Source organism: Chionomys nivalis, chromosome 15 (genome assembly GCF_950005125.1).
Source record: "Chionomys nivalis chromosome 15, mChiNiv1.1, whole genome shotgun sequence".
In the NCBI taxonomy this organism is placed as follows: Eukaryota; Metazoa; Chordata; class Mammalia; order Rodentia; family Cricetidae; genus Chionomys; species Chionomys nivalis.
This window is the reverse complement of record NC_080100.1, coordinates 10,834,592-10,854,640: the sequence shown is the minus strand read 5'-3', so window position 1 is coordinate 10,854,640 and position 20,049 is coordinate 10,834,592. Positions and strand designations below refer to the sequence as shown.

Genomic DNA, 20,049 nt, shown 5'->3' with positions numbered 1-20,049 from the left:
TTCTGACCTTTCTCCAATCATTCCTGAGGTCAAAGATCATGTTGCTCATTTTTTTTTTAAAAAAAAGAAAACCTCTCTGACGCATATTACACATCTCAGCCTCTGTAATGTTCATTTTTTGACTGTATCGCAGATGAGATTTAAAAAGGGGCTGTTATTCAGGCTGGGTCCCTGACTGGCGCCAAAGTTTGACTCTGGGTTTTAATTCTTCCTGTCTGAGAGAGACTTTTAAGTAAAGCAATTATATGGGGATTTCCTTCCATTTTCAAAAGAATGAAAAGTTAGATTCAATGGACCCTGTCCTTGTACTCTGTAACTGAGAAATGCTTTAAAAGTTCTGTGAAATTAACCCAAAGGAAGGGAGAATGGGGGTACCACTTGACCATGACAGACTTCCCCAGTGTTTAGAGAAAGACAAGCCATTGTGAGCACAGCTGCCAGGCTTGCATTTTATTCCTCATGGAGGACTGTCTGGTCATGACGTGGTACACAGGGGCATCGCTGTTGCTTTACCATGGTTCACAGGCTCTACTAACTCATAACACATGCAAAAGGCTCATTTCTAAATGACCTGTTTAGTTAGATATTTCCTTCTGTTTGTCTTAATTAGATTTTTGGTTTCTATTGTGCACAGTTGTTCTGGAGTGTAAGGTCACATTTAAGGTAGATGGACCCCCAACCTATCAGGACCAAGATGCCCACAGTTCCTTCAAGAGGCAGATGTTCAATGCAGGGGCTACTTGTGCCCTTCAGAGTTATGAGTTCACAGTGAGATATGTCCTGACCAGTTGGCCTCCCTACTATGGACTGTCCATCTCTGGTAGCTAGCAAGGAGACACCAGGGGCTGGAGAGATGACTCAGTGTTTAAGAACACACACTGCTCTTCCAGAGGACCTGAGTTTCCAGTACCCCTCAACTGCCTTTAATTCCAACTCCAATGGATGCAAAGCCTTCTTGTGGCACCTGTGGGCACCTGCAGTCATATGCCCACACTATACACAGACACATAAATACACCTAAGTTTAAAAACATAAAAAAAAAAAAAAGAGAGAGAGAAAGGGACCCTGTAAAGTTAGCAATGTATCTTCTACTCTGGGGTGGTATATTAAGAACACACAGGTTTTAAGTTCAGTTTCCATTTACCTGACACATCCAGGTGCTCCAGGTTGGGGCAGAGGGACACCACATCAAAGACAGCTTCGTTGGAGATATTGTAACATCCTGAGACTTCCAGGCGCCTCAGTTCTGGACAGCACTGCGCAATGGTATAAAGGCCTCGGTCTGTGAGCCTCCGGCAGCCACTGACAATGACAGTCTCCAGCATGAGACACACATTGGGGGTGTCCTGGCAAAGCCTACGGGTCAGCACTTTCAGGGCACGGTCCACATTGATGGTCTCGCCCGTAAGGCGGATAGTCCTCCAGAGGCGCGGGTCCCAGGCCAGGTTGTACCAGCGGCGGCACACGCGTGCGCACCGGCACAGCTGGTTGGTGGGCAGGAAGGAGAAGATCTGCACCATGGAGTGGTCTGGGAGCCGGTCTATGCTGGCTTGTTCTTTCTGGGGTCTGGAGGCCAGACGGATGAGTGGGTGGGTGAGGCGGGTTGGGGGTGGGGAGTGAACCATTGCCACTGTCTCCCCGGTGATGGAGGATGAAGAAGTAGAGGAGCCCCTTCCATTCTGAAATCCCGGCAAAGTCGGTGGACATATCAAGGCTGGGCTGGGCGTGCTCAATGTACGCATGCTCAAGTCAGAATCTGGCAAAGGACAGAGAACAAAGGGTTAAGAATGAGGGCTTTTAATAGAACCTAGAGCTGGAAGGAAGGAAGGACACACATGGGGCAATGGTGACACTCCCCACGGCCTTCACTCCTGGACTTCTTCAGAGGCCCAGGCTGCAAGCCCCACCACTCCCTAAAAGCTTCTAACCCTCTTGCTCCACAACAGGGTAAGCAAACTGCAGCATTCACTTGTTAGGCCTGGGCTTTTCATTACAGTGACTCAGCCCTGCTCAGGCTATGCAAAAACTGTCATAATTAATAGAGAGGAAGACAGGCATGGGTGCCATAATCTTGACTCACATAAACAGAGCCGTTGGAGAGGACTTTGTGCAGACCAGGGGCAAATTTCCTCATTCCCCTATTCGCCCATAGCCCCCAGGACTGATCATAAATAAGAAAGGCACAGCTCCCAAGCTGCACTGCTTCCGTCTAGGGAGAAACCTTATCAGCGATAGAACTGATTTGCTCTCCTAGCGTCTCTTGAAGAGGCAGCTGATCGTACTGTATTTTACAAGTGAGGGGGATGTGTTTGAGCAGAGGGGAGAGCTTGGCTGTAGAAAGTCTCTGTTCCTTTGTACTCACTTGCTCTGGCATGCACTTGTCCCTCACTCTGGTGATAGTTTCCCAGAATAGGGAAACCACCAGGCTTTCTGAGTTAGGCCAGGCTCCAGTCCTTGAGAGTTCATTCTTCCTTCTAGCTAACTTTATTTACATTGCATTTGAAAGCTCTATTCTGTTCTTTGAAACCAGAGAGGTCACGTGATGAGGACTCTTGTAGCTTCTGAGTAGTCGAGGAATTAAGAATTAAGAATTGCTCAGAGGACTAGAGAGAGAACTCATCAGTTAAGAACACGCACTTCTAATGCAGAGGACCTGAGTTCAGTTCCTAGCACCGATTTTAAGTGGCTCACAACGGCCTGTAACCCTAAACTCCAGGGGCCTTGGTGCTTCTGTAGGCGCCAGTTATCACATACACAAACCCATACACAGACACATACATATACATAACTACAAACAAATATAAAGGAAAAGAATTCTTCAAAGAGAATTCTCAGTTCATTTCTCTTTTTCTACAAACAAGAATTAGTCTCTCCCTCTCTCTCCAAATACACTTAGATAATAGTATCTATTTTACATAGACATTATTTAGAAAATAATCCATTCAATATAGTTTATATAAATATGCATATATAAATTAATACCCATATGTGTTTATGGTATGTAGAGATAGAGGGGCAGAGAGACACAGAGAAAATTTATTTCTAAAATATAAATTTCTTTACCTGCAAAAATAAATGACTTGGTTAAATTATGTCTCAGTCAGTTCTACCTATGACCATATTTCTAAAGATTTAAGTCCTTTGGATATTCAAGAACAACAAACAGTAAGTCTTTAAGGAAAACTTTAAGCAGAAACTCAATTAGGCCTCTTAAAACTGCCTCCAACTTATCATGATACCAACTTATCATGATCGCATGTCCTCAGGGAATTAGCTCTGATGCTAGTATGTTTCTACAGAGGTGAACAGTTTACTTTGGGGCAGGGAGGAGGGACAACTCCAGGCTCTGGACTCTGCTGTTTAGGAAGATAAGAGGGCTCTGAAATCTCTCTCTTGCTTGCATAGGTTTCATTCATCTCGGAGAAGGTGTTTTAGAGCGCCACATGGAGCTCTGTGCTGTACGGCCCTGAAGCGTCACACATACTCCTCCTCCCTCTAGTGGAGGGGAACAGATGGCTTTACAACAGGAGTCTTCACCTGCCTCACTTTCTCCACTCATACCTCAGCCCTGAGGGGGTAATACAAATACATTCAGATCGTTTAGCACAGATGTGCCTTTCATGATCATTTCAGCCATTTGCTTTTCCTGTCTGCAAGATTCCCTGGGTGTGATAAGAATTTATGCCTACCCTGAAATGGAAATTACCCACAACTTTGAGGAATATTCTGGGCTGGGAAAATTGGGAAACTCTCTGATAGTTCTTCTTGCCATCCCACTTGGAGTTTATCCACAGGAATTCTAGAAGGAAGTCCATAATTCGTCATTGTTCACAAATTGTCTATGCATGCATGCATGCGTGAGTGTGTGTGTGTGTGTGTGTGTGTGCAGGATTTATTCCAAGAAAGCTGATATTTCTTTTACCAGGAACACGTAGCAAGATTTGCTGAGCCCTTCAGGCTGACTTTAAAATGGGTAAATAATCCTCCTAGAACTTTTGAAAGTATATAATCACAATGGAATATATAGCATCCAATAATTACAAAACAATAAAATGATGGTCTAAGCTTGAAGTATTCATACCTAGAACTTTCTATAAAATATTTTTCTTGATATTGTCCCATATAAAATTCACATATTAAACTTAAAAGGTAAACAACTATTTATCTATCTATGTATCTATGTATCTATCTATGTATCTATGTATCTATCTATGTATCTATGTATCTATCTATGTATCTATCTATGTATCTATGTATCTATCTATGTATCTATCTATGTATCTATGTATGTATGTATGTATGTATGTATGTATGTATGTATGTATCTATCTATCTATCTATCTATCTATCTATCTATCTATCTATCTATCTATCTATCTATCTATCTATCTATCTATCTATCTATCTATGTGTGTGTTTAAATTGAAACACACTTAATTATAAAAAAAGTAAGTATGCTTGCCAGACAATGTGTCAAAGAACCATTTACTGACACTAGACTGGCTTGCAGAAACAGACGACTCACAGAACTTTCGAGATTCTACACTGTGCTGGCACACTGGAAAAACAGAATATGGCTTCCACTTCAAACAGGAACCACATATGTCTCAGTTAGCAACTCTCGGTTGCACCAGAGAACGCAGAAACACCAACTCCACTCTTTATACATTTTTCTCTCCTTGGATCCTTTCAGCTAACTGGCATTGGTATTAACTGTTGACTTTTTCAAGTCAGCTTGGAAACAAGAACCTCAATGCCAAGCTATCGAGCATGCTCAGAAAAGTAGGGCACAGATGAAGCAGCCTGAAGATGGAAATTATGGAGGAAAGTGACAAGCCTCCTCCTGGTCATCTAGCATTGTGGTACAAACATGCAGAAAGACAGCTAAGTACATTGGAACTCAGACTTTGCAGGCATGACTTACTTTCAGTCCTAAATAGCTAATAGTAAAATTCTACCCTGAAGCAGAAGCCCACAGTTTATTTTAGCAGGAAAGTGATATGTATTTCACTAAAGAATAGTTCAACCACAACTCTGAGAGGATATTAATGGTCATCTTAATACTGGATAGGATTTGGGATATATCTATAGAAAAACTGGTGATCATACTTCATCGTTCTCCCCCCCCCCCCAAGATGAGAACATTTGTGATTGGTACAAGGAATTAACTACACACTGTCAGGAGGTGTTTTGCAAGGGCGAAAGTATCAAACCAGAGAATATCTTTTCAATTAAAAATATGGAAGGACAGAGAAAAGATAGAAAAGAGAATAATTCAAGTGTCATAAAAGCTGAAGAGGAGATGAAAGTGAGAAATGACATATTCTCACAATAAAATGTGAATTTCTGTATCTGGTCTCCTAGTGATACTAGAAACGTAGAGGTAGCCAAAGGATAGTGAAAATACACTGGTATCTTCAGGGCGAAAACCAGAATGGGTTATAAGGAATATTCTGACCAGGGAGGACAGGACAGCATTTTAGGTTTATATAATTCAATGTAATAAATGGTACTGTTGCAGATGTTTGGGTCACATGGCTATGGGCAAGATGGAGTTTTCATCCATTCAATGAATGATTTAACACACACTGTTCCTCATGTCTAGTTGAGGCCAGCAAGGGAGAGATAGCATCTGACTGGATTATAAAACAAAGGTTCCTAGCCTGCCTCCTGTCTTTCCCTCAGCCCCATTAGAGTGCTGCCACAGCACACGCTCAGGTGTCTGCAATTTCTTGCAATCCTTTGGGGAGACAGACAGGCAAATGACTATATTGAAGTTATTCCCAAATCCCATAAAATACAACATGGTAAAGGATAAAGAAGTTTTTATAAGTCTTGAAAAAAATAGAGCAGGAATCCAACCTGGAAAAGATAAATGTAGACTCTACTAGCAGTGGAAAAATATGTTAATCAGTATTTTAATAAGCTTTTATGTTTTTTGGACAAAAACAAAGGCATATTTTGACACAATGGTGATGCTGAAGTTAAATAAACATAATTGCATTTTATGATTATAGATATAGTCGAGTATGGACTAAATTAAGAGATTATAGATTCTTTAAAGAAATCCTGGTTTGTTAATTATTTAAATTACTTCCAAAGTATGTAACTAGTACAGGAGAATGTCCTTTAAAAAAATCATTTAGTTACTTTGAATATGAAAAAGAATTACATTGTTTTCCTGGGGGAAAATCTTATGAATCATTTTCTTCCTAATTTCAAAATTCTGGAAGTTTTACATCGTTATTAATCACAATACAGTACCAAAATATTCAAGGCATCTCTCACGAACATGCTTGTTAGTCACATATTCTTCTAACAAGCTAGTTGTCTATTTTTGCAGTTTTATTTTCAAACCACTGCTGTTTACACTCTAGGAATTTTATTTACATGACTCTGGGTTTTCAAAGTCAAAGTTTACAAGCCCACCCTCGTGTTTCCTCCATCTGATGACCTAAGCTTTAGTACAAGAGGCTTTACATCACAACCCAGCTTTCTCCTCAAGGACTATTGCCATAAAAAGCAAGAGTTCTTTTCTTATCTTAAACTCGAGCTTTAAGAAAATAGATCTATAAAACCGAGTTAATGAAAAAATAAATACACTCCAAGTGTATCATTTATCTCCTTGTTTTATTCAAAAATATTTCCTTTTAATGTGGTTACAATCATATAAACAATCTAGAACCCACTTAAGGCCCTTGCAGCTCTAAAGTAGAAAATGATACATGGAAGGTTAAACCTGCATTTTCATATGGAGGGAGTTAACGTCAGGATTTAAGAGTTCTTGTTGGGACTGCAGAAGATGGCACTTGCAGAATTAAATAAATACCTGTTAAAGACGTGTCCAGAAGAGAGTACATCCGTTGACAATCACCTGGACAAGCCTCACATGGGTATCTCCATCGTAACTGGCTTGTGGAATTCCAGTGAAAATAATGAGACTTTTCTGCTAGTGCGTGTAAAGCCTATTCTAGCATGCAGCTCTTTGTAAATGTTTGAACTTTATTTTCCCAATGCTATGCAGCATCTGACTCACTCTGCTCTTCTACAAGGGTATATTCCCATTGCTATGGAAGCTTGTAAGCCACAGACGGCGGCATGTACAGACTCACATGTTTGGACCCTGCCTGCAACGTGAGTACTCCGAAAGGACCACTTAAAAACGCAATACTCACAGAAAGATCAGAAAGCCTAACAGACCAAGACTGTTAGAACTCACAGACTCCTTTGGCTTGCTTTTGTGCTCAAATGACATCTAGCACCTGCTCCCCCTACCTTGTATGTCAAATGGCAAAGTAGGATGACTTTTAAATATCCCATAATGTGCCCATTATGCATGCACCATTCCCGAGATAATCCTCTGCTAGTAGAAGCTTCCCCCGTCATGCCTTAAGATTTATTAGTTACTTTTCCTTTTGCTGTGATCAAGGAGCTGACAAAAAACAATCCTAGGGAGGAAGCATTAGTGGCTTACAGTTTGAGGGAATGCAGTGAGTGCATCATGGGAGTGTAAGGCATGGATGTAGGTAGCTCCTTGGTGGCAGCTGGGATCCTCCCATCTTCTAAGGGGAAGCACAAAGTGAGCAGGAAATGGAGTTGGGCTGTAAAACTGAAGTGTGCACCCCCAGCGACGGATTTCCTTTAGAGGCTCTACCTTCTTCTGCTTCTACTCTTTAAATCAGTATCATCAGCTAGTACTCAAGTATTCAAACCTATGAGGGGCATTTCCTTCAAACCACAAGGCACATACATAATCTATGATAATTACAGAATCTCCCTAGACTTAAGATTTTCCTTCTTAAGAAATCGGGCCCCAGGTTCAAAGTCCTTGACAGGAAGAAATATTTAGCTAGGTCTTATAAAAACTTTATTCAGTTTTTCTTTGTAGTGGCTATGGAGATCTGTCCTCCATGGCAGACATGAATGTTGTCATTTTGAATTGAGAATCATTGTGATCTTGTGTATGAGACCCTTACAAAATTGGGCCCCTAAGATTTCTCTATCAAAGGTGGGGAGGGCACATGAAAGACAAAGGTGTCATAAACTCAGGAGTTACATGAGTACAGACCTGAAGCGACATACACACATAAAAATTGCTGGTGTGTGTGTGTGTGTGTGTGTAGGCAGAAGTTTCTGTCCTCATTGGTCCCAGAGCCATTCAGTCCTAAATAAATACACAGAAGCTTATATTATGAACTGTCCAGCCTATTGATTAGCTCTTGCAACTTAAATTAACCCATAATTCTTATCCATGTTTAGCCATGTGGCTTAGTACCTATTCTCAGTAAGACATTTTCATCTTGCTTTCTCTGTGTCTGACTAGCGACTGCATCTCTACCTTTTCTCTTCCCCAGAATCTAGAAACCATAGTCTGGTTGTCCAATCTATACTTCTGCCTGGCTACTGACCAATCAACATTTTATTAAACCAATACGAGTGACAAATCTTTACAGTGTACAAGAGCATTATCCCACAGCATGTGTGTGTGTGTGTGTGTGCATGTGCACGCATATACATGTGCCGCGCACTGTGCCCCCGTGTCTGCGCTCTGTGCGCTGGCACCCAGTTCGCGAGCTTCGGGCAAGGGGGCTGGAGGTTAAAATACACAGACACACACAGACAGAGAGACAGCGACACGGGTCATCCTTGAATTCCCCAAGAATGCCCCCTTTACTGTGTTCAGGGGCAGATTGTATAGAGATAGCCACGCCCCAGCCAAACCCACCAGAAACCACTCTTCTGCCATCAGGAACTCCTGAAGGTCTGGTGCTCAGAGCAGCTGTAGGCACTCAGATCAGGGGATTACAAGAAATTCAGGATCTGGGGTCTCACTGCTCCCAACATACAGGCACGAGGGTGGGCATCTTTTTTTTGTGTCTTCTGTCTGTGCATTTGTTTTCCATGACCCTACAAACAATCACTCACCTATGCTCCTATAGGGAGTCCAATTAAACTCACTGGTTCACCAAACTAGGCATGCACAGAATCATTTCTTTTGTCTGATACTGGTGCCATACTTTTTGAATAGATATTTGTTAGTGATCCTTCAGGAGAATTCCTGTCACACTAAGTACTCAAGTGAGGACATGACAGAATCACACGAAAGTATGGTATACGTGAACTAAACAAATGCCTAAAGAGAAAATCATGGTGAAAAATCCACAGGTCAAATCCTGCTGCAACATGTTCCCCTACTTTGTGTGGCTGAGACACCCCACTGGTGAATGAGGTTTGACATAGGAGTATGGAGACACCTCGCACAGGACTGACAAACGATAGCATGCATTTCAATGGACCTGCATTGTCCTTAGGAAGGGCAGTGAGTGAAAGGCATGAGGTTGAACAGTCTTCCAAGAAGAAAGCTTCTCAGGTAAGGTACGGTGTTCAATATACACGTGAGTGTCATCTTCAATCATGTATCCTCGGGAAAAGTTACACAACAGCTCTTGGTCAGGGAAGCTTGTTTTTGCAGTAGATGATAGCTGCTATCCCAACTTATAAGTGACCAGCCTTTTGGGAATAAGTTATTGATGCTGTGGCATAGTGGTTCAATTTTTTTTTTCCTAAATGAGAGAGAACATAATCTCTATCATCCCCTCCTCACACCTATGCTCAGGGAACAATGTAGAAGAAAGGGCATAAAGAATATAAGAACTGGAAGTATTGTTGAACCCGGTCTTCTAGGGACTACATGGCTGTTGCCTGCATGAGAGGCTCAGAAGCTTGAGTTCACTACTACTCCCTCAAGAAAGAGGAGGAGAGCATGAGGTGTAGGAAGCCTCCCTCATTCCTGATGCTATACAGACATTGTTGACTATTTCTAGGGAGTGTGAGGGGTTCTAGTTCATTGTTGTAGCTTCCTTTAAGTTGCTCATGCTCTTGCAAACAATCCCACACAATATGCTCCTGCTAGTAACCCTACTTAATTTAAGAGTGCCATAAGTCAGGCTTTGGTGGAATTCTTTCTTTGTTTTTGTCACTTGGGCCCTATCCAAGTTGAATACACGTGTGTTCACATATTTTGGGTAAAAGTAAAGCAGTAGTTCTATCCAATAAAATTCTTTTTTATTTTAAAAGTTATTACCTATTTATGGAAATTTATTTAGTTTTATATAGAAGACAATGCAATCCCACATTACTTTAAAATAATAATTTAACTTCATATTAAAAACCCTTAAGTGAATAATAGTATAGATGAGAGACAGATGTCAAAACAATTCTTACTGCAGAATATAAATGTCTTTACTTTGGGGACATTTTTGGGGTTGAAGATAGTTAAATTGAATTCTCACTTGCCATCTACCATGTGGAGTTTGTATGGTCAGGGAAAAAAATCCCTGAAACTTCATGATCCATAAATTACTCTTTTGGAAGCTAGAAGGCATTTTACCCACTTCTCCGCATAGTTAGGTAACTTTTATGAAAAGAATATTATTATTATCAGAGACCTTAAAAATCCCAGAACCTCTACTGGTGATACCATGGGAAAGCAATTCTGGGCCCTCCCACTATGGGTTTGTTTTTAGGGTCATGTTAGTCTGGATTCCATGGAGAAACTCTTTGGAAATTCCCTGCTCTTTCCTCCATAAACTTTTGCAAGGTCTTACATGTGAAGAGGTTAGAGGAGTTAAAACCACAGCCTTTGGGTGGATCACAGTGACCTTTCTCTTAGTTAACAAATTTGTTCATTGACTTTGAATTGGGTAAGCTCTTTTCCATCGTTTGTTCAATAAGAGTTGTTTTCTCCGAGCTCCTCCCATCCTCCCCTTCTCATATTTCTCATCCCATTTCCCCTTTGCCCCATGCCACCTCACCCGCAAGTTCCCAGTTTTTGCCCTGGAATCTTGTCTACTTCCCCCTCTCCATGCGGATGACTATATGATTTTCTTTGGGTTCACTTTCTTATTTAGCTTCTATAGGATCACACATTATATGCTTAATGTCTTTTATTTTATGGCTAGAAACCGATTATGAGTGAGTACATCCCATGTTCCTCTTTTTGAGTCTGGGATACCTCACTCAGGATAGTGTTTTCTATTTCCATCCATTTGCACACAAAATTCGAGAAGTCATTGTTTTTTACTGCTGAGTAGTACTCTAATATGTATATATTCCACACTTTCTTCATCCATTCCTCCATTGAAGGGCATCTAGGTTGTTTCCAGGTTTTGGCTATTACAAACAATGCTGCTATGAACATAGTTGAACAGATACTTTTGTCATTTGATGTGGCATCTCTTGGGTATATTCCCAATAGTGGTATTACTGGATCTTGGGGTAGGTTGATCCCAAATTTCCTGAGAAATCGCCACACTGATTGGGATGGTTGGGATATAGGAAGGATGGATATGGGAGCAGCGAAGTATATATCCTATCTAAGGGAGCCATCTTAGGGTTGGCAAGAGACTTGACTCTTGAGGGGTTCGCAGGTGTCCAGGAATATGTCCCCAGCTGGTACCTTGGGCAACTAAGGAGAGGGAACCTGAAATGACCCTATCCTATACTGATGAATATCTTGCATATCACCTTAGAACCTTCATCTGGCGATGGATCGAGGTAGAGACAGAGTCTCAATTTGGAGCAACGGTCTGAGCTCTTAAGGTCCAAATGAGGAGCAGAAGGAGGGAGAACATGAGCAAAAAATCAGGACCACGAGGGATGCACCCACCCACTGTGACAGTGGAACTGATTTATTGGGAGCCCACCAAGGCCAGCTGGTCTGGGACTGAATAAGCATGGGTTGATTCCGGACTCTCTGAGCATGGCGGTCAATGAAGACTGATGAGAAGCCAAAGACAATGGCACTAGGTTTCGATCCTAATACATGAACTGGCTTTGTGGGAGCTTAGCCTGTTTGGACGCTCACCTTTCTGGACGTAGATAGAAGGACCTTGGTCTTCCCGCAGGGCAGGGAATTTGGACTGCTCTTCAGTATCGAGAGGGAGGGGGAATGGAGTGGGGGGAGGAGAAGAGGAGTGGGGATAGGGGGAGGGAAGTGGGGGGAGGGCAATATTTGGGAGGAGGGGAGGGAAATGGGAAATGGGGAGCAGGTGGAAATTTTAATTAAAAAAGAATAAAAATAAATAAATAAGTAAAAAAAAAGAGTTGTTTTCTGTGACATGGTCGATGCTTTTTTTGAAAATTTTCCTATATTTGTGCAACATTATTCCAGTTTGCACTTCTCCTTATTTCTCAGTGGCTATTTCCTGGCCCTCTTCTGTGGTGTAGAGATGTGGGATTCCTCTCTGTATGCAGGGTCAGGGAGAAGCCATGTAGCCCTACTGGAGACAGACACCGGAACTTTACCCAGTAAGCCACAGCCTTGTGGCAATACACAGATTAATGGAGATGGGTTAATTTAAGATATGAGTTGGTCACAAATACACTTAAGCTATGGGCTAAACAGTATTGCAAATAATATGGTTTCTATGTGATTATTTTGGGGCTGAGCACCCAGGAACAAACAAGCAGCCTCTTACAATAGTGGACCATTTAAATGCTGATGTTCCTAAGTCATAGTCCCATTCCCAGTTGCTGCTCTGCTTCTTGGTAGTTTCTATCACCTTTCCTCTTGCCTATGAGCATTTGAACTCAGTGTCCTGTTGACAGAGCTTTCTTTCCTGCCCGGTCCCACAGCTATTTAGTCCCAAGAAACACACAGAGGTCTACATTAATCATAAACTGGTTGGCCAGTAGCTCAGGCTTTTTATTTAACTCTTACATATTAAATTAGCCCATAATTCTTCTCTGTTTAGCCACGTGGCTTGGTACCTTTTATCAGTGAGGCATTTTCATCTTGCTTCCTCTGTGTCTGGGTGATGACTGCAGACTGAGATTTTCCTCTTGCCAGAATTCTCCTGCTGTATCACCCCACCTCTACTTTGTGCCTAGTCACCCAGCCTATACTTTCTGCCTGGCTACTGGCCAATCAGCATTTTATTAAAATACTAGTGACAAATCTTTACAAAGTACGAGACCATTGCCCCGCAGCAGTGTCCAGTTGATACTTTTTCTATTTCCGTGTCTTATAAAAATATTAAGCACACTTGCCCGAGCACCTGCTTGAGCAGTGCTGTGCAATACGATAGCCATCAGGCACTTGTACCTATTAAAATTGAATGCATTACATTTTACTAAAAACTCAGCTCCTTGGGCACAATGGCTACAAAATTTATGAGTTCAGTAGTCATGTAACGAGTTTGCATACATTTGAAAAATTCTTCTTGAGAGATTGCAAGGACTCTGTTTGTCCTTTGGTATAAGGATCAACTATCCTAGATACAGTACATGTACAGGGGTGAACTCAGCTGTAGTGATTTTTCAGTTGTATTTTAATAAATAAAGTTTGCCTGAAGATCAGAGTGTAAAACAGCTGAACTGATCAGCCTTACAGACTAGGAAGTGATAACACACATCTTTAATCCTAACAGCCTAGTTTGGTATAGAAACCAGGCAGTAGTGGTGCATGCCTGTAATCCCAGAACTAGAAATGATTATAAAATGGGAGGAGACAGTTCTCACTCACAGTCTCATCCTGAGATTCCTGGAGGCAGGATTATCATTTCAGAATGAGGTAGAGGTAAGAGCCAGTAGCTGACTGATTTGCTTTTCTGAGCTTCATTTTGAACCCCAATATCTGTCTCTGGGTTTTTATTAATAATATCATTATTAACAATAACGGCATTAACAATACCATTGGAAAAACATCTTCCTATGCCTACATTCTGGATTGTATGATATCATCTGCTTCCCAAACTAAAACCTAGGAATCCCCTAGACTCTCCTCTCATTCTCACCAAGTGGTATTGGATCTGATGCCAAGTCTTTAAGTTGAAATGTCTAGGGATCTCAGTTTTCCTTTAATTCTCTCTACCATTCCATATCGGTTCAAGTTTTTCTTTCTCACAACTTCATTAACATGTTAGGTGACACTCCTGATTCTTGTTCTTCCCCTGCTCTACATATAGAGCTAACTTTTGAAAACACAGGCATATTTTCCAGTGCTCAAATCCTAAATGGGCCATTCTTTCTGTTATAGGTTAAACTGTGTTCTTCTGTACAAACATAGTTTCCTTAACACAGTTAAGACATGTTGAAGTCCTAACCCTGGTGTTGGTGAATGAGACTTTATGAACTGCAGAAAACACATATAACTTCTTCTGCACTGCTATTATTGAATGTCTAAAGTATGTAGACATCAGTAATACTAGATATTACTCAAGGAAGACAATCAAGTTTTTATAGTGTGTATGGGACCCACAAAGTTCCCAACTGTAAGCCCTTGCTTATGTTTTCCAAGTCAAGGCCTATTTCTCCAAATTAACTCTTAAGTTATCAGCTACAACTCTGATCTCTAAGATTGCACTATGTCAGATATTCTGTTGAACTTTCCAAGCTGAATAACTTAGCTATATTTACTGTTTCCTTTGAGCTAAGACATATGTATATTCCATCCTGTCTCTCTTCTCATAGTGCCTCTCCTGGTAGGAACAATGAGTATCTAAGGGCAATTGTTGTCATTTTCATCTCTAAGTCATTCAGACTTACCTGTATTCATTCACCCAGAAGTTGCTCAACTGACACACTAAAGAAAATGTGCTTCCCTTACCCTAAAACAAATCACTTGTGGTTTCCTGCTGGTTGCAATTGGAAACATTGATAGGGGCTAACAGCAGAAACTAGATGCTTTAGATTGAAGAAGTAGACACATCTCTGGGATTTGTTTAAATTTCATTTTTGGACATTATGTCTTTGTCTCTCCACTTAATTAAGGCTGAAGTAGCACACACTTAGTTTAATAATATTCATAGGCTCAGAAGCTTTCTTAAAAGATACAAGAAGACTCAAAGATGATATCCCTCAGGCCTCATCACAAAGTGTATCAGAGTCAAAATACTTGGTGATCCTGTTTTCTTTTTGATAATCTGCCTTCAACTCTTACCACATATAAATCAGTTGTCTTCTGTCAGTAAATCCACAGACAGAGATTAAGATTGTGCTGGTGCAGAGCATTGGCTCATTTAGGCAATAATTATGTGGACACAGACATGATATTGGGCACTTCGTTTTGGAGGTGTTCAGAACTTTTGTGTTTCATGAGTTGGGTCATAGGTGCCTGGTAAGGAAAATGAAGTGATAACTTCATAGATTTAGACAACATACTCCATCTCAAACACTAACCACCTGTTATAAGGAAGGAAAGAACACAGCCATGGGGAAGCAATGAAGGCAACATAAAATATCTACTGTGTAGTTTGAAGGCACAAGAAGATGGACAGCAACACATTGAAAAGTAGACACAGGGGACTTTCTTCTTTGGAAAATTTCTTAGGACTCAGAGTGGTGAGTTACTGGAGTGGATTCTATAGATTCTGTAAACATAGCTTCTGTCCCGACTCATCACACCACTTTGGGTAGCCTGGACAGAGTAAGTTAATTATTGAAGGATGCAAGTGGATTCCTTGGACATTTAAGCTCATTTATTTATTTATTTATTTACTTATTTACTTATTTATTTATTTATTTATTTATTAAAGATTTCTGCCTCTTCCCCGCCACCGCCTCCCATTTCCCTCCCCCTCCCCCAATCAAGTCTCCCTCCCTTGTCAGCCCAAAGATCAATCAGGGTTCCCTGTCCTCTGGGAAGTTCAAGGACCACCTCCATCCAGGTCTAGTAAGGTGAGCATCTAAACTGCCTAGGCTCCCACAAAGCCAGTACGTGCAGTGGGATCGAAAACCCATTGCCATTGTTCTTGAGTTCTCAGTAGTCCTCATTGTCTGCTATGTACAGCGAGTCCAGTTTTATCCCTTGCCACCTGGCCTTGGTGAGTTCCCGATAGAACATCCCCATTGTCTCAGTGTGTGGGTGCACCCCTCGCGGTCCTGAGTTCCTTGCTCGTGCTCTCTCTCCTTCTGCTCCTCATTTGGACCTTGAGATTTCAGTCCGCGGCTCCAATGTGGGTCTCTGTCTCTGTCTCCTTTCATCGTCTGATGAAGGTTAATATTCAAGAGGATGCTTATATGTTTTTTGGGGGGTTCACCTTCTTATTTAGCTTCTCTAGGATCACGAATTATAGGCTCAATGTCCTTTATTTATGGCTAGAAACCAAATATGAGTGAGTACATCCCATGTTCCTCTTTTTGGGTCTGGCTTACCTCACTCAGGATAGTGTTTTCTATTTCCGTCCATTTGTATGCAAAATTCAAGAAGTCATTGTTTTTTACTGCTGAGTAGTACTCTAATATGTATATATTCCATACTTTCTTCATCTATTCTTCCATTGAAGGGCATCTAGGTTGCTCAACTATGTTCATAGCAGCATTGTTTGTAATAGCCAGAACCTGGAAACAACCTGGACATTTAAATTCTAAAATGCATATTAACCTGAGAAAAACAAGCCTGCTGCAGTAAAACAGATAATCACATCCAGATAGCTGTTCACCATGTCTTAAGAACTGTGGGAGGAAAAAACAAAACCTGATGTTTTTGGTGGAGGGGCTATTATTTTAATGATTCTTAAGCTGATTTTCTCAAGTATTCAGATTAGAAGTAAAGCCTATGAAAATTTATTATTTCAAATCCATTTACTTCTGTGGTAACATCTCCTCCATGTCAATGATCTCACATGCAATGATTCAATGAGAATCAGCAGAACCCATGAAGCACAACAATGTCTCAGAATACTGAAGTTAAGAGTCAAAAATAGTGTGATGATTGATAGCATGTGTGTGTAGACATATTATATGTGGTCAACTCTTTCTATTCAGGGGTTTATCCAAAAATACTGATGTTTAAGATTATTTTAAAAATGTACTGTATTTGTACAGCTCTTTTCTTGCTGTTATTTCCTGAATAATAACACATGGTAATGAGTATGTACACAGAATTTACATTTTATTAGGTATTGTAGGTAGTATAAATCTGATTCAGCATGTACTGGAACACACATGAAGGTTCTATGTAAACATGTATACAGCACTTGCAAAGACTGGAGTTCAGAATCCACAGGGAATCCTAGGTTCACTGTGGACAATTGCATATAGAAATATAACATACAAATTCATATTATATTTTCTGTATTTATGTATATACATGGCCCAGATAGTCTGTTTTGTGTGTGTACATACATACATATATATGTATGTGTGTGTGTGTGTATTATTTAACTAATTATCCAGTCTTTTTTTTATAAATAAAAGAGAAATAGAAAATGCTGGGGAAAGTATAAACACCTTGCAGAAGTGGAGCAGGTGCAACAAAGTGACTTTCCAGCTGAAAGGGGAACTCAACGAGGAAATGGCACTGAAATTTCATGTGATATGCAACAGTGCAGACTTTTAGCTCTGAGCTGCAGCTTTTCATGGATTTCAGAGCTACAATCACATTGGGTTTTATTTTCTGGCCAACGGCAAGTATTTTAAATACAGAGTTGTATCCAATGATACACATTCCTGGTTTGAGGCTATAGTATAATTGATCTATAAGAATAGTTTTCATATGGCTATGCCTATATTTGTTGGAATAAATGCACAGATGTACTTAAAAATGAATGCTAATATCAAATTTCATTTCTCCTTTATATCTATAGATAGACAGATAAAATCTCTTTATCTTCCATCATTCTCATATCTATCTATCTATCTATCTATCTATCTATCTATCTATCTATCTATCTATCTATCTATCATCTATCTATCTATCATCTATCTATCTACATATTATCCAAATATGGACATAGATGTACATATAGATATATCAGTATACCTAGAGACATTATGAGAGTCTCAATCAATCAAGCTTCTGACTGGCACTGCATTTCCACTAGATATCATTGTCAAAATTATACACTTATTTTGTTATGTAAATCTACAGAACTTTCCAATCTTTGGGGAAGAAACAAGAAGTGTCATTCTTGGTCCACCAGAAATGAGCCATAGATGAGTAGCTGGTTATAACATAAACAGATGCTAGAGCTCATGAAATTTCCGCCATGTGACTGAAGGGTTATACAGTTCATATGAATCTAGCTGTATTCCAAGAGCAAATTCTAGTGAGACCATCTTCATTATTTTCATTTTATGTTTGCATATCCAGGCCAAGTGTATTACATTTCTGTACTGACTTTTCAATGTGTCTTGTTACTGTTTGTGTAAGTACACAGTCATAGTACGAAAGGTATTGGGCTGAGGTGGGTAGTTCAGTGGTCGGGCTTGCTCATTCTCAGTGTGACAGAAAGATGCTGATGGACGGTGCTGGGATCTCAATGAATTCTATGTCCTTTGCTTTAACTTCCAACCTTAATCCACTCTCGTTGGCTCAGTCTTTGAAAACACATCTGCCACCTATCTATTCCTTTACTTCACCTCTTCATGGATACAGGAAAAGGTGTGTATTGCATGCCAAATTTAGATAATTTTTTTGTTTACATACATTAAATTGAATTTGCCAAGTCCTTCTTCCAGTGGTTTAACTTTGCAGGACAACGAGGGGCTGATTTCAGCTCTCCTACTGCTAAGATCCCACAGACAAACTACTCTTTTATTTCTCAGTTTTTAAATTTTTTTTTTAGAATTTATGCTGTTACAAAATCTTTTCATGTGTGACTCGAATACTATATTCTCTGTAATTCTTCTCAGACTCTTAACATAGATGTGTGCCTCATTTAAATCACATAGCTCTTTGCATTTTAATCAAAACATATACTTATCAGTCTCCTCAGTCGATTTTATCCTCCATGACAATGTATGCCTTGATTATATTATTTAAAATTATTTTCCAGAATCTAAAAAAGTGACACACACTTCAGAGGCAAATACACAGAGTATGGATAAAAAAATATTATAAAGGATTTAGATATAACTGTGTAAAGTTTTTCATTTTAGGGTTGGTGAGATGGCTCAGTAGGCAAAGATGCTTGTCAAGCCAGGTGACCAGAACTCCATCACTAATACTAATCTAATACTAATGCAACTCTCTCAAGTTATAACCTACTTCCAAAGACCCTCTGGCTTCTGTGCACAGACAGACAGACACACATAAATGTAAATTTTAAAAGCTTTTCCTTTTTGTATCCTATGGTATGAAGCTGAATGATTATGCAGATCAGATATATATTTTTTTAAATTTAGATGACCCTATAAAACATTTTTTATTCAGGAAAATTTATACTTGTCTCCAACCTCACTGCAGTCTCACTTCTGAACATACAACATGCATTCTGCACTGTATGTGCTTCCATGCTGCCCAGAACAAATGCATGCTGCCTTCAATACCTCGGCTTGTAGCTGAGATTATCATGTATAGAAAATACGGTGTTTTTACTGTACAAAAACTTTTCTGCTTTTATAGTAATATCAAGATTTAATTATGGAAAACAAAACCTTTAACCTTGTGCTACCTTCATTCCTCTTCATGTATCAAACTACTAAAACTTGGGTTAGAATATTTGACTTTAAAAATTGTTGATTTTCACTAAAATGAATGAATGAACAAATGAGTGAATGAATTCAGGTCAGTATTCCCAACAGTTCAGAAATAGCCCAAATGTATTTCTGCCTTTTAGCATTATATATTCATGCAAAACAGAATTCTTATTATTATTATCAAATGAAAATGTCAATCAACTCTGCAGAATGCCAGTGCTCCACAGTGTAGTAGGAGGCTACTTGTTTGTTTCCCAGCTGCCCAGACTCCTGAAATAACCACACAGAAACTGTATTAATTAAATCACTGCTTGGCCAATCATTATAGCATATTCCTAGCAATCTCTTACATATTAAATTAACTCATTTCTATTATTTTATATTTTACCAAGAGGCCTAATGGCAAGGTTCCAGCATGTCTGTCTCTGGCTTCTCTCTGACTCCACCTTCTTTCTCCCAGCATTCAGTCTAGTTTTCCCTGCATACCTAAATTCTGCTCTATGTAGGCCTAAGACAGTTTCTTTATTAACCAATGGTTTTCACAGCATACAGAGGGGAATCCCACATCACCACAGTACTAAGCTTCAGTCAGGATTTAATGCTTATGTAAAATAAACAACATATCTA

General features: G+C 40.0%; 1 protein-coding gene across 1 annotated transcript in view; it reads right to left on the bottom strand.

The window, feature by feature from the left end:
- The window catches only part of Fbxl7 (F-box and leucine rich repeat protein 7), a 343,239-nt gene that overhangs the window by 9,732 nt on the left and 313,458 nt on the right, over window positions 1-20,049 (bottom strand). Inside the window, exon 3 of the mRNA XM_057790165.1 lies at window positions 1,145-1,756. Coding sequence (XP_057646148.1) covers window positions 1,145-1,756 — 612 coding nt within the window. The remainder of the gene's footprint in view (window positions 1-1,144; window positions 1,757-20,049) is intronic.